The following is a 14526-nucleotide window of genomic DNA, read 5'->3' on the forward strand; positions in this document are numbered from 1 at the left end:
GCGGTCAGTGCATTGAGAGATCTTGAATGATAAACCAAAGCTTAATCAAATATTTCTGAAAAAATAATAATTTTTTCTTATTTATAATATATTAGTACACCAAATTAATATGTAATAGGAAAACACTACAGATGATATATCACAAGAAGGATAATTAATATGTTTATTTGTCTATGAAGCCGATTTTATTTTCAGACATGATCTCCCCCAACTTTTTTGTGTTGCATGACTAATTTTAGTATGGTCACACCATTCTAAAGCATGTTTAAGAGATTTATTTTTCTGATTATTGGCATATCTTTGCAACATCCTGAAGAGGATGAAGGCAGAATTATTAACCTTAACTTTTATTCAATTTACACATAAGTGAACTGAGATTAACTCCACAGAGATTAGTGTAAATTGAGACAAAATTAAGCCTCCTCTTATAAACAGATCCTTTTCATTCAGAAGTGTGCTGAATTTGAGTACAACCTAGAAAAGCAGTATTAACTCTAGCTTTCCATTCCTGCAGATAAGGAAGGGCAAGTTGTGTTTAACATCTTGTCAATTACTCCCAAAGTTTTTTGTCCGACTGGATGCGATTCTTTCAGGAAAGTCAACTTGAAAAGGGATGGGAGGGATACATTTATCAATTTACACAACAGCATAGAAGACTTCCTGAGTTCAGAATATAAACGGGGGCGGGAGAGGGGATGTTCTTGCTCCTTTGTTCATCTCATGCTTGATTTTTAAATGAATTCTGTTCTGTTTCGCTCTTGAAAATAAAAACAAACAATACTTTAAAATGCTATAAATGGAACAAGAAACATTTTTCTTCAGCTTACAGCCATGACTAGTCAAGTGTTTTTAGGAACTAAGTAGTTGAATACATAAAATGTTTGAGAAAACAGGTCAAATGCTAAACAGATTGGCACTTCTTTGTTCATAATCAAAAAGACATTAGGCAAGTATGAAGAAGAGTTTCAAAATGTCAGTAAATGTGAGGATATCAAAGATTTTCTAAGGCAGCAAGTTAATTGGTATTTTGATCCTTTTGAGCAACTGAACAACAAAATGGATGAGCCAGCACTTTTTCTCCCTTGATGTTATTAAACAAATAGGTGTGCTTCTTATCTGCCTGTTCAATAATGCTGTTTTGTAAACTCTTAGCAGGAAATATGAGGACAAAACAATCAAAGGCAGGGAACAGACCCATTCAGGGTTTATCAGGTGGGAGGTAAACAAAAGATAAAGCTCTGTCTAATGTTAGTCTTTACTGTCTTCTGTTTTCATGTAGGACAGATTATTTCAGTATTGCAAACCTGGATGTAGTTTATTGGGTTAAAAAACAGATGGTGAAGAAAGGGCTTAATTGTAACTCATTCACACAATGTTTCTTCAGCCAAGTATATAACCATCTGTTTTATGTATATAAATATACATATTCTTTTTACTTAAAGTAGGAAAATGCAATCTGCAGCCCCTGTAAACACTGTATCCCTGTCAAGTCTTAGGCACTTTGTCTCTGTTGGCCCCATCTTGCACCCCATGACATCATGGGTCTGTCTTATGTTTGCTGTGAAGCAACATAGCCCCTTTTTCAGACTGGAATCCCAGGTTTCAGATACACATTATTAAGTAGATCAGGCCACCAGGTGTGCCTGGCATGTGGGGTCGCATGGTGGCTGTGCACTGCACATCAGCTGAGGGAGGTGTGCTTTCACGTGGGGACCTGCGCTGAAGGTCCCACTGAATGGAACGCTCCTTGCTGAGTGCCCAGGCCCCTGGAGCTTCCCATGATGTGATGTACACGTGTGTCCTCACCACATATCCTCCAACTGTATACTCCTCATATAATGTGGCATATACTGGACAATGGCTTGGAAGATAAGGGACTTGGTAGGCTAATGGTGCTAGATGCATTTCAAGAATTAAGTGCCTCATAAGCACATAGCAATGTGTTGAGAACTATTGCACAAGTTTCATTTAAGGATTGTCTTTTTTCTTCCCTGCCTTTTTATGTTATGCATTAAAATTTTTTGTACTGCATTAGAATGCAGTACTTTTCCTATAAGCATTACCTATCCCACAGTAGTCAGATCATGTTCCTCAGATCATACACTCATAGCAATACTAGTGCTGTTACTGTAACAGTGATCCCAGGGAGGCTGGTTCTGCTTGTTTCAATCTCACAGTGCAAATTTGCATAAAGTCACCATTAGTACACCTAGTATACACAGTCTCTAAACCACCAGTGTTACATTTCTCATGACCATATAAAGCCTCAATGACCTTAATGAGTCACATTTTGCATTGAGTGGAGGTAGGAATAAAAACTGGTCAAACATTGCAAAATCCTGTAAAACATATAACCTCAGTAAGTGCTTTCTTCTAGCACCAAAACTTCAGTGGTGATAGACTTGCTTATTATGCAAAATCAGGGAAGAACCAAATTAAATTAGAAGTCAATAGATTTGCTGCAGAGAAGGAACGCTTTCTTTTTAAATGATGCCTTTTTAATGCAGGTTTACTTTTAGCATTGAGCCTGCACCATACCAAAGTTCGCAAGTGATTTCTGGAAAGAAAATTTTAACACTTCCCTATATCTTGATTTTACTGTTATCCACAGAAGTGTTTATTTATTTCAGTGGCTTTAAGATTTCCCCAGATCTGTATGTTACTGTACACGTTAAATATGGTAAACTACTGCACCTTCCATATACACTTTCTGGACTCTTCTCATTCACAGAACACTGGTTGCTGTGCAAAACAGTTGCAGAATGAAGAAGATAGGAAAACTTTAGAAGTGGAAAGTTGGATAACCACTTATGAATTGTATATGTACAATGGACCAAATTATATCTTTCTGAGAGTATTTCTGTGATTCTGTGCTTATCTGATGATTGGCAGCAGAAGTGTTTGGTATCTGTTACTGAATTTCAAGAGTGTCTTAAATGTTTTATCGTTTTTATTTACATTTTTTCATTCATACTCAATATAGAGTCAAATGTAATTAATTATTTGTGTGAATTCAGATTTAAAAGTTTCTGAAAGAGGTGAGATACAACTAATACAGGTTAGAAATTTTTGAAAGTTATTTTATGGCTCTTTTAGTTCTAAATAATTGGATTTTTTTAAACTTTCCAGCTCCAGGGCTGAGAAGGAACAAACGTTTTTATAATACTGAGAATCTTCCTACTATTGCTGGTGATCTGGCTAGAAAGGGATTTTGCCCTCTTGCACTTCATGCTTTTCACATATTCATTCTCCACCTCAGACTAGTATATTTTAGTACAAAAATTTGTTTTAAAGAGAAAAAGAGTTAATCATTACTGGTTTGAGTTAATTATGTAGAATTGATGCAGCCTTTAATCTGGAATGCAGAGAGAGCTTTAGTAAGAGACTCTGGTATAGTAGTTAATGGTGCTGTTTAAATGCTGTTTACTGAACAGTTCCACAGTTCACCCTTTGAGAGTGGTGAGAAATTGAACCATTTGTTTACAATCGGTTTATCTAAAACCACCAACACTGAAATGCTTTGGCCCTAAACAGATAGTTAATGCATAGCATCATTCTGAAGTTTTCCATATCTTAGCACACTTGGATGTTTGTGGCATTTAACCGTAATTCTGCATGTACCTAGCTTTGCAATTGTTGGTCTGAGGATAAATTCCACTTTTAAAAAATGTTGGTACATTCTTAATGACTAGTAAATACAGTTAATCCCATTTTAATGTATGTTTTTTCTGAAATACTTTTCATGTAGGATAGTGTGTAGTGCAGATTAAGAACCAGTAGTTAAGAAATACAGAATTCCAGAGTTTCATCAGGTTTGAGAAATCAGTTCTTCAGAGGGGAAATTACTTTTCTCTTACTTAAGTGTTAACTGCTACTGTGATTAGTCAAGTACTTTTAGGAAACATGTAGGTGAGTGTGTGTAACATGTAGGAAATTTTCAAGCAGGATGTATAACCCAGGAAAATAATATATTTTTGCACAAATACGTGTATGTTTATGAAATAGAACATGAAGGACCATAAACTTTATTTTTAAAAATAGAAATGAAAGTATTGGTTTAACGTAGAAGAACACTGAAATATTCCTGACTACTGCATTTTGTGCTGAAATAACAAATGCAAATATGGAAATAAAAAAGTAGAGTTGTGAAATTTTCATCTCATCTGAAAGCAAATGTGATTTTTAGCTCTACTTTTCTGAAATTAGGTTTCTGGTTTCTTGGTGATATGTTGCAAGTAGAGGTCACTCTGTGATCTCTGCACAGCAGATTTACATAAGTATGACAGAGATGAAATTAGGCCAATAAATCAAAATGAACAGTTGTAGTTGCATATATCCCAAAGTTTTGGGTGTATTCCTAGACGTTTTCTCTACCATTTCACCACGTCCAATATTTGCATGCTTTTGCCAGATACATTAAGATGAAACATTTTACCTTCCTCCAAAATTTTCCATAGGGTCCATTGCTGTACAAAAATTTTAAATTAAATAAAACAGTTGGGTGACCTGGTGGCACATGCTGTGTTGCCATACAGTTCTCCTGAGCACATCAAGTCAAACTACTTGGGCATCTGGAGTTACGTGATTCAGTCGTGAAAACAGGCACCAGATAGAAAACAAAGTGTTTGCTTTAAAAAAACCCTAAAAACATGGATTTGAGCTTTGGAACACAAATCTAGAGACCTTTTATGGTGCAGAATGCATACTCAAAAAGTAGTTCTGGGGGAGAAATAATAAAAAATAAATTGCTGGTCCCTATTTCTAATGAGTGCAGTGATTTCTGCTTTGTTTTTGATGACATAATTGAAAAGAAACAGGAAGTATATTAACCAGTTACAGGTGTCTTCTGTGCAGTATTTGGATCAATCAAAACATTTGGAAAATCACCATTTAGAGGAAGTTTTTAATAAATATTGGGAGACAATGTTTACGTACTATGAAATAGAAACTGTAGTTATTCCCATGGTTTGGAAAGCTCTTGTCATTTTGAATAGCTTGCTTTCTTAGACTGTAGATAAATTTTCTGAAAACATTTGTTAAAACATTAAGTAATAGGAAAAAGTACCATTGTTGGGGGTTTTTTCTGAGTACCAAAAGCATATACATTCTAGATCATGAAAGAGAGCTAATGGAGAGGTTACTACATTTGAAAGATAGTGAAGTTTGTCACAAACAAGGTTGTATAGTCAGGCAGTTAAATTACACAGCTCAAAAATACTTTTTACTCAGATTTGTCACAAATAAGAAGTCAACTTTGCAGCAATAAGAATGTAAAAAGATAGGTAAAAAATTATGAGATCCCCCTTGAATATTTTATTGCATCATTACTATTTAAAAACTGTTCTATGGTTTTAAAATTCCTAACTACAACATACCTTAAAAGGTGCTTGATCACCAGAAAATTGATATTGTCACTCACTTGAATCTATCCTTCCTTACTTCTTTCCTTTTCTTCCTTCCTGCCTGTCTGCCTGCCTGCCTGCCTGCCTCCCTCCCAAGCTGCTTAAGTTACATACATGTGTAAATAACATGGCTATCTGAACTGGCTTTTGAAGAAAACAGCACTTTATTATTAGTGTAACTTCCCCCATGTATCTGTCTGCTATCTGCTGAAATTATATGCTGTCACAAATTGTTTGTGTTACATATATTTTAAATCTGAGTTTCATTAGTGCAACTCATAATGGCGTTTATCTTGTGAAAACTGGCATCATTAAGTTCGGTAATAAGGTGGAGGAAAAGTACTTTTTTCTTTTAAATACACCATGTTTCTCCATTCTTGCTGAATAGCATGACTCTTGGTATTTTGAAAGACGTGGCTAAAGAATTTGCATCATCACGTTGTTAAGAAAGTCACTGCATTAAAAATAACTCAGTAATACATAATCTCCTATCATTATTCAGAGTCATCAGTGTCTCCAGTTGGTGAATATCTGTGTCTTTGGTCCAGGACTTATTCCAGTGCTTCTGACTTCAGATGTCATTTTGTTCCCCTTTGATCTTTATTGACTATTTTAGTGGTTCTTTTTTCTTTCTTGTGACAACTGGAGCTAATATCTGGAGATTAACTGGAGCTAATATTTGAAAATCATATTCTCCTGATTAAAAAAAAAGTCTTGTACAATTCCAAGTTTTGTAATTGCTTCTCCATGTTTTCTTCACTAAGGTGGGATATTTTCTTGAATCTGTCTTTGAGGTTTGCTGATGAGATTCTTCTCTTCATGTTTTAAAGAACATCTGATGGCTCTTCCCTATGCTAATAATTAGTTTGCTCACCCTGCTGGTTCCTCTCAATCACAATGTAAATAGAGTAGCACCTGTAGAAGTATAACTTAATACCAGGACAACACATGGCAGTTAATAAATGAGAGCTGAAGTGGCATTTGCTACCATCTAACAGTGTACTTGTGTTAAAAAAGCCTTAAATTTGAAAACTAACTGGCACATGTTCTTGCTGTTACTTAACGTAATTGTTTGCTAGTGGGGTTACTTAAATGCTATAAAACCATTCTTCTTAATGCATAATGGCTTTACAGGGAGGGATTGGTTCTTAAGTCAGTTGAAACATGTTTGCATCCTTTTTTCATTAACTATATGTTGTTTCGCATAATTGTTGGGTGCTATTCTTTGCAAGGGACAAATAAAAGTCAATGTTGTTTAGTATGGGTCTGCACCAGGCCTCTAAAACTGATCGTAATCATTCCAATTAATTGTTTATTGTAATCATGTATATGCTCAAATATATGTTCATGACAGTTGTGTCATAATTTCAGAGGAGAACTTAGTATAAGGGAGAATTTGGCCTGTTAGTTCTAAAGATACAGCTCTGAGCTAGAGAAAAACAATGAAAGTACATGTTGATTGTTAATTCAATTTTTTCTTTGCCGCTTGGTTTTGCAGGTATTATTACCTTGCATTCAAGGCACATGAGGCTCCCCTTGGTAGCAGAGAAAACTGTCTTGCCATTTTGGAGAAATCTAAGCTAGACAACTGGATTCTTGGGAAGACCAAGGTAGAGGGTGCTAAGATTTTCTCAATAATAGTATCCTTTTAGCAAAACATGTCTACTTTGAAAAGTACTGCATGAGTGAACAAAAGAGCAAGGAATTTGCTCCTTAGCCTCCCAGGTTACGGAGGTGCCCTGAGTTAGTGCTGCCAGAGGAGGGGTGCATTGTGTACCTCCCCAAAGCGCATTCTGCACGTGGCTGCCTTGATAAGGACAGTACGTGTGTCAGTGCCTCCTGTTGTAGTGCCTTCCTGAAGTTCCTCATGCTCTTATTAAAGACATGACTGAAACTTCACACTCTGGCCCATCCTGCAAGCCTGGTTGCTACCTTATCCATTTGTGGAGTTTCAGGTAAGCTCCTTCTGACTCCATCAAAAGCCTTTGTTCATGGTTTAAAATGGAGTGAATGACTTCTGTAAAAAGGATATTGCATAGTATTTTGAGTTGTTTTACGGTGCACAAAGGAAAAACAAGGAGAATTTTCCTGGCCAAGACCCAGATAAAATGCATAGAAGCACCCACAGGATTTGTCTCCTAAAGCAGAGTGCTTTTAGACAATATTATGTCCAAAACCAGATTCAACCAAGGATTTCTCATCCCTGGCTGTATTTCAAAATTGTTGATATCTGAAAATATCCCCCTGGCCAATTTACTTTGTAAGGGGGGTAAATATGGGGTTTATTTTGCAATGGGGTGATTACAATCAATGGAATAATGAAATTGCACAAGCACACCAAGAGCAAATAATTGGTTCACAAGATTGCTATGATATTTATAGTCAGTATTTTGCTAGTTTTTTCAGCAATGATGCCCTAGAATAAGCTGCTATTGGACTAATGAAAAGACAGAATACAAGAGGTTACGTTACTGTCTGCTTGTAATACTGATTTTTTTGTTTTGTTGTTGTTCCATTCCAGGTTTTTTTAAAGTATTACCATATAGAGCAGTTAAATTTGTTCCTTCGAGAAGTTATAGGGAGAGTGGTGGTCATGCAAGCCTATGTCAAGGGATGGCTTGGAGCAAGGAGGTACAAGAAAGTCAAAGATAAAAGAGAAAACAGTGCTCTTACTATACAGTCAGGTAAATGTACAGATTCCCTATTTCACTGAGTGTCTTTGCATTTTAATCAGTTAAATTGCATGTATATAGTTTATTGTATATATATAGTTTATTATGAAATGAAAATGACCAGAGATGCTTTCTCTCCAGCTAACTGATGCAAATATTATTGATTTACTTCTAAGGTGTCATCTTAGTGTTTGGTAATGTCTTTATTTAAATATGTTAGTATTGTGGATGGGATGCCTGTGCACAACATGAAAATATTGCTAGCTATGTCTGTCCTAGCATGCAGCACATAATCGAAATGCAGTAGCACGTGCCCCTGCCCGTATCCCAGAATTCAAGACATACATCGTAAGATGGAGCACAGAGGCTGATTACCAGTACTTTAGCAGGCTTCCTTGTAGTGAATTTGGGGAACTGTGTGAGCAGGGATGATCATACACCTTTGTGTTTTGGTTAGGACATCAGTGAGCACATGGTGACAATTAAAATCTGGAAGAGTAAAGTGGTGTTTGAAGTTGTGTGGATGTGAATATTGCAGTCCTGAACCCAGAGTTCAACATGTGGGTGGGTGGGGAATAGGTATTGGGGGTAGGGGCTGGAGTAGTTATGGCAGGAGGAATGAAAGTTACAGCACATCTCTGACTTTGTAGCACTTCCTTAAATAAATGTAATTTCCAGCACATGGTTTTGTATTTTTAGCCTGGAGAGGATATGAAGCTCGCAGGAAGTACAAGGAAATAAGGAACAGAAGAACTGATGCTGCTATACATATTCAAGCAGGTAATTAAAACAGTATTTCAATTGCCAACACCTATTTTTCTGTAGGTGATTTTGTGTGTCATGTTTATAGCCAAAAAAATAAATACAGTCCAAACAAAAACTATCAAAAATGTTACTTCTCATCATTTGTTCTTCAGTGTCAAATGACATCTGTGACAGGTATCAGGCACTTTGGCCTTTTTGAAGTGCTTCTCTGGAAGCAAAACATACTAATTAAAAGCTGTTGAGTTAATTCTCTAAGATTCTTCTGAGCACAGTCAGTGTGATCCCACTACATGTAGAGCTGGTATGAAACACTGTATTGATTTGTCTAAAAGTGTGGATGGGAGGCACTGGACATGGATTTCTCTGTCTTTGTATGGAGCCCTGATCTTGGCAGATTGCCAGGTTTTTGTTTTGACTGCTTGCTGGGTTTGCCAGCTTTGACCAATCTTTTGACATTCTGCCAGACTCCTATGCAGCCATATCAATATGAATTTGAATAAACTTTAAAGAGATTACTGGAGAAACAGGCCCATAGGACTGTGTAGGTCTCTAGTAGGCAGCAGAGTACCATATGGCACAGAAATCTAAGAACCAATGCTGTGAACTCAGTGGTGTTTTCAGATGCTGCCAGTATGAAGCAGTCTCCATATGATGCAGTGTAATACACTTTCCCTATGCAACTCCAGGTTGAAAGACTGTAACTGATAAAAAATTAGTTGTAGCAAATTCCTTAAGCTTTGTCACCTGTTTATTGTGTATCTTATAGTCTGAAGGCAGTATGAAAAAGATGTGTTCTAATACTCTTTTTCTTTGTTCTCAAACCATTCCCGGTAAATTCATTTGGTTTTTTGTTGTCTAAGTTCGCTACTCTGAAATGAGACATTGCTGTGACTTTCAGCAGAAAGCAGAATACCAATCTAGTTACAGAAAGGAACAGAATATCATTAGGATCAAATAATAATTTGCAGCTTTGCACGAATACTGTTACGTTGAATCACGAAGCTCTAGGATTAAATTCAGAATATTCTATTAAATGGCAAACCGTTAAGGAGAAATTTTTGCTTCCATTACAACAAACACTGAAGGACTGCACAAGTACTCTCTCCCATTCTTCCTCTCCTTTGTGTTGTCATTTTCAGTTATTTTTGTGATAGCACAGAAAGTAGATCTTAAAGTACCCCCTGCCACTATTTTCCAGAGTATTTGCTAGATTTACAAGTGTATATGTACCTGGACTTCGATTACCTAACTTACAACAGCCTTTTGTTGAAAGAAGGAAAGTGAAACTGTTAACCCATCACTGTCCCCCTATGATCAGCTCCTTAAAGTGACAGTTATCTCAGGTGCAATAGGAAGCTGGTGTGTAGCAGTATCACTTGGAGACTGCAGGGGACATTCTGCCTTACAGTTTTATCTAGACAGATTGCTAGCTCTGTAGAGAAAGTGATCTATTCTGCTCTTAGCACACATGGGAGAGATTCTGAGCTGTACTGCTTCCTGCCGTCTCTTAGATGCTGTGTTAAACATGGCAGAGCAGAGACAGTGGGAGTGAATCTGGACATTGTTGAGCCCCCTCTGGACCTAATGCTGGAGTAATGTTGTTAGCATTCTTCCCACTAACACACACACTATCTTCCTTTGTAACCTGGCACTTAACTATTTCAGTGATCAGTCTGGGTGAATAAGCTTTAGGACTGTAGGGTTAAGAGTGACACGGTGCACCTTTGTATTAATTAGGCTGGCTGCTTCTCCTGTCTTTGGCTCTCTAGTAGAAGGGGTATAATAATAATAATAATAATCCTCAACACATTTATATCTGCCTTTGGAAACCTATACCTAGGACTTCTTATTCAAAAATATTTCTTGTGCACATTTTCTCTTCTTAGTGTGCTGATTTTTCCATGTTTCAAATCAAAACTTATGCTTGCTAATCATGGCCAATTTCCAGGTTTTAAAACATGTGGACAGTCCTTGTGTTGTTTACGTTACATTACACTGTCTACATGCCTAGTGACACAGAGACAAAAGCATCCCTGAATCTCTTTCTTCCCTGCACATCTTCTAACGTGAGTGTAGTTCAAGGCAGCTTTCTAGTAAAATGGAGTATGATCACCTTTGTATTTTTTTTAAATGAGCCATTTCAGGCAGTGAGATGAATTGTTTGCATTTGTCATCCAGACATTAGCAAAACCATATAATTAAACTATATGTACTTCCCTCTCCTTTCCCTCCCCCCTGCCCCTCTCAAGCAGGCCTTGGAATTTAGGAAGCATTTGGCTTACATGTTTCTACAGAACAGCGCATATTGAAATTTGTTTTCCTTTCATCTCTTTCCCAATAAAAGCAGCCGCTCAGCTTATCCCTTTAGCTTCCTCAGAACTTCCTTTCAGAATTCCCGATCTATTACAGCACATTCACATACCAGAAACAAGATGCCTTTTCATGCTGTCAACCTTTTTCATCTGAAATGTAAATTAATTCTTGCTGGTACGCTTTGACAGAGATCAAAGTAGGGGTATTAACCTTATTGGGCCTTCTCCTCATCAGAATCAGTTCCAAAGACTGCAAGGGTAGTGTTAGGAGGCCAGTCTTCACTGTTATCTATGGCCCTCCTCCAGGCAGTCCTCTGTCTACAAGTCAGCATTTCAAAGGCGCTGATTTCTTTTGTAAATGACCTTATCATTACCTTAAACTGTGTGAAAAATGATTTGCCTGAATAATTCTTGCAGGATTATCCTGCTCATTTTAATTGTGGGGGGACTTCATTCAGGTTCCAGGATATTGTTTAAGTGGTTTTGACAGCAAGTGATCATAGCCTGATATAAAGGAGGAACAGAGCTCCTGATTGGAAACCTCTTGACTTGTTCAGATTGTTCATTTCTTGCAAGTCAGTCTTTGAGGTAGGCTGCATTTGCATTTTAAAAATAAACAGATGCCTTTCAAATACATGAGCTGGTGGTCTGGAGATCTCTGTGGGCCCAGCAGTTCACTATCCATTGAAGAAATGTTGGAAGAAAAAACAAACTTAGAAAAAAAACAACCTGCACAATATACATGAGGATACAATTCCTGAGTGTATTATATTACAGGAAAAAAAGTCATTATTTCAGATGGGGGAAAACACCCTCGCTAGGAAACAAAGTATTTGTGAATTTAAATTAAGTGGGGGAAAAAAAGCTACTCTACTTCAGCATATCTACATCTCAGTTCTCAGAATACACAGAGAACACAAGGTCTTTTCTCCTACTTCCAGTCACACTTTCTCAAACTGTGAAGGCTAGAAAATGCTAAGTTTTAACTCGGAGAGGAATTGTAAAGAATGATTTTGTGCAAATTGTTTGAGTTGACAGTACTTTGCACTTCCAAGTATTTCTTCGTAATTAGGATTTATATTGTTTTGATTTACATCTATATAAAAGGAAAAATATATTGTCAAAGATTTTTTTTTTAATTATTTTGCCAGATTCACAGCTGGTTTAAATCAGTGCATATCCAGTGAATCATCTGACTGAAATGTTGCTTCACTGATTTACCTCATATGCAAGTCTCATTTAATGTTTTTTTTGTTTTAGAATAATGCATTAATTAAAATTTAAAATGACAGATAATACAATTATGAAAATATATTTTCTATTTATGATAGCACATATTTCCATGCAGTGTGACTTGTCCCGAAAGACTTATGGGAGGATTTTAATCTGGTTATTTCATTTGTGAACCGACATTGCCAAAATGCCAAATGAGTGGTGCATGCAATTCACTTAGATCTGAGGTGACATCACTGAATTCATTTTAATTAGGCCCACTTTAGCCATCTGGAATATACTGTGCAGCTCTGGTCAGGGCTGAGTTTAACTATGCTTCCAGAGGTGAAAGGCAAATGACTAATCCATTGAGCCACCATCTCCTCCTCCAACACGTGCTCACACACTCACCATATGTCATATTGCATTAGAAAGTTCTTTATCAAGAACTCAAGAATTGGGCTCTTTTTCTTAAATAAAAAGTAGGGGATGTTCAGAAGGAAGCATCACTTTGTAAGCGGCTTTCTTTCTGCAACTTCTGCCCGTGCAGCGTTGCTTACTGTTTACATATCTAACATGTGCTTCTGACAAAATTTACTCCATTATAAGAAAAAAAGGAGGGACAGAGAACAGCTGTAATTTACTATTTTACAGTTATAATAAATGTAAGCTTTTAGTAAAAGTGTTACCTTTGGGATTCTCAGCAGCAAAGATATAATGTTTGCTTCAGTAGAAGACAAGGAAGTATTTCTTGAAAATATCTTTATCCCTATATTTATCCATCTATTTGTATCACTGTGTACATGTGTGTGTACACGTTCTCAGCTAATACCGTTGTCTAGATCTAAGAAGTATGTGAGCAAAACGTTCCAAAAACTTCTAAGCACCTTATTTCTAAAAATATTAAAAAAAATTCCTGAAAATAACAATGCCTAAGTAGCAGATCCAGTTTTATTATTTTTACGTAATTAGTTTGATTCCATTTAACTACATTTTTAGTGTAAGAAACATTGAAGATATATATATGTTTCTCCTAATGGCAGCTGAACTGGTTTATTGTATTACCTTGATTTCACAGTCAGGGTAAACCAGATTAATTTTGTACATGCTGCACAGCTTTGGTTAACTTTACTCTTCCATCTCACTGTGTTCTGTACTAGCTTAGGCCGTCCAGTAATTCTTCATGTTTAGTATCTGTCTCTAGTAACCATTAAAGGCCTGATGCTCATGTGCAGGAACCATTTTAGGAAAAGTGAGAAGGCCTTGTAGTTTTAAAGTAAGAGGTTCTATATTCTATCCCCTTCTCTGAGCTAAGCTCTGTCAATGTGCAAATGTTTTAGGTTTTATCTGCTATTTTTAAGGAGAAAAAATGGAGACTATTCTTACTGGATTTCATGCAAAAATCAGGATCTCATAAAACCTCTTCCTTGCTGATATTGACAGAGTTTCACATTACTCTTCACTTTTTTTTATTTGACCAAGTCTCAAGATCAGAGACTGTGATGCATGGTAGTTAAAAGCTCTATGTCCAAGTGTTGATGTGCATCAGTACCACCAGTCCTGATGGCAGCCTTGGTGAGTCTTTGTAATAGTCACTGCTTATCAGTGATAGTTACTGCTTGTACATGAGAACTCATGACTTCTTTTCTCATAGTGCTTCTGCTGGAGAACTTAATACAAGAGTTGGTTTTTCTTCTGCAATTAAGCAGGCATCACACTGTGTCCGTCCAGACTGAGAGGTGCAAGAGAAGATGTATTCATGGGACCCAGCAAAAGATGTGACTCTCCATCCCTTTTACTATTCATTAGAATTGATTTGGCATGGGGTGAATAATCAGATTCATGGACTCTAATTCTCTCAGATGCTGTTAGTTAAGCTGCTGAATGCTCTTTTAACTAGACAAATTAAGAAAGTGATAGGCTGTTCCTATCACTTCTGATTCCAAACTACCATGATGCCTTCTCTTCAGCAATCATGAGTTCTCCTTCTGAGTTGTTGCTATTTGCTATTTTAGGTGATATTATAGAATAAAAATGTGTCTGTGTACAAAAAGTCTGCTTAACATGATTTTTTTAATGTCAGAGTGAATCCTTCTACTGTTTTAAAGTACTACTTTATCTCCTTTCTTTATACTTCTCTCATAGACCTGTAATTGTTTAGCT

The 14526-nt window shown here is 36.6% G+C and overlaps 1 protein-coding gene across 1 annotated transcript in view; it reads left to right on the plus strand.

Moving 5' to 3' along the window:
* Positions 1-14526, plus strand: part of MYO3B (myosin IIIB) — a 197337-nt gene that overhangs the window by 126468 nt on the left and 56343 nt on the right. Inside the window, exons 29-31 of the mRNA XM_039387963.1 lie at positions 6901-7012; positions 7924-8086; positions 8774-8854. Of these exons, the coding sequence (XP_039243897.1) occupies positions 6901-7012; positions 7924-8086; positions 8774-8854 (356 nt within the window). The remainder of the gene's footprint in view (positions 1-6900; positions 7013-7923; positions 8087-8773; positions 8855-14526) is intronic.

This window comes from Pipra filicauda, unplaced genomic scaffold (assembly GCF_003945595.2).
Source record: "Pipra filicauda isolate LSUMZ 115617 unplaced genomic scaffold, ASM394559v2 scaffold5_size6683894_pilon, whole genome shotgun sequence".
NCBI classification, from domain to species: domain Eukaryota; kingdom Metazoa; phylum Chordata; class Aves; order Passeriformes; family Pipridae; genus Pipra; species Pipra filicauda.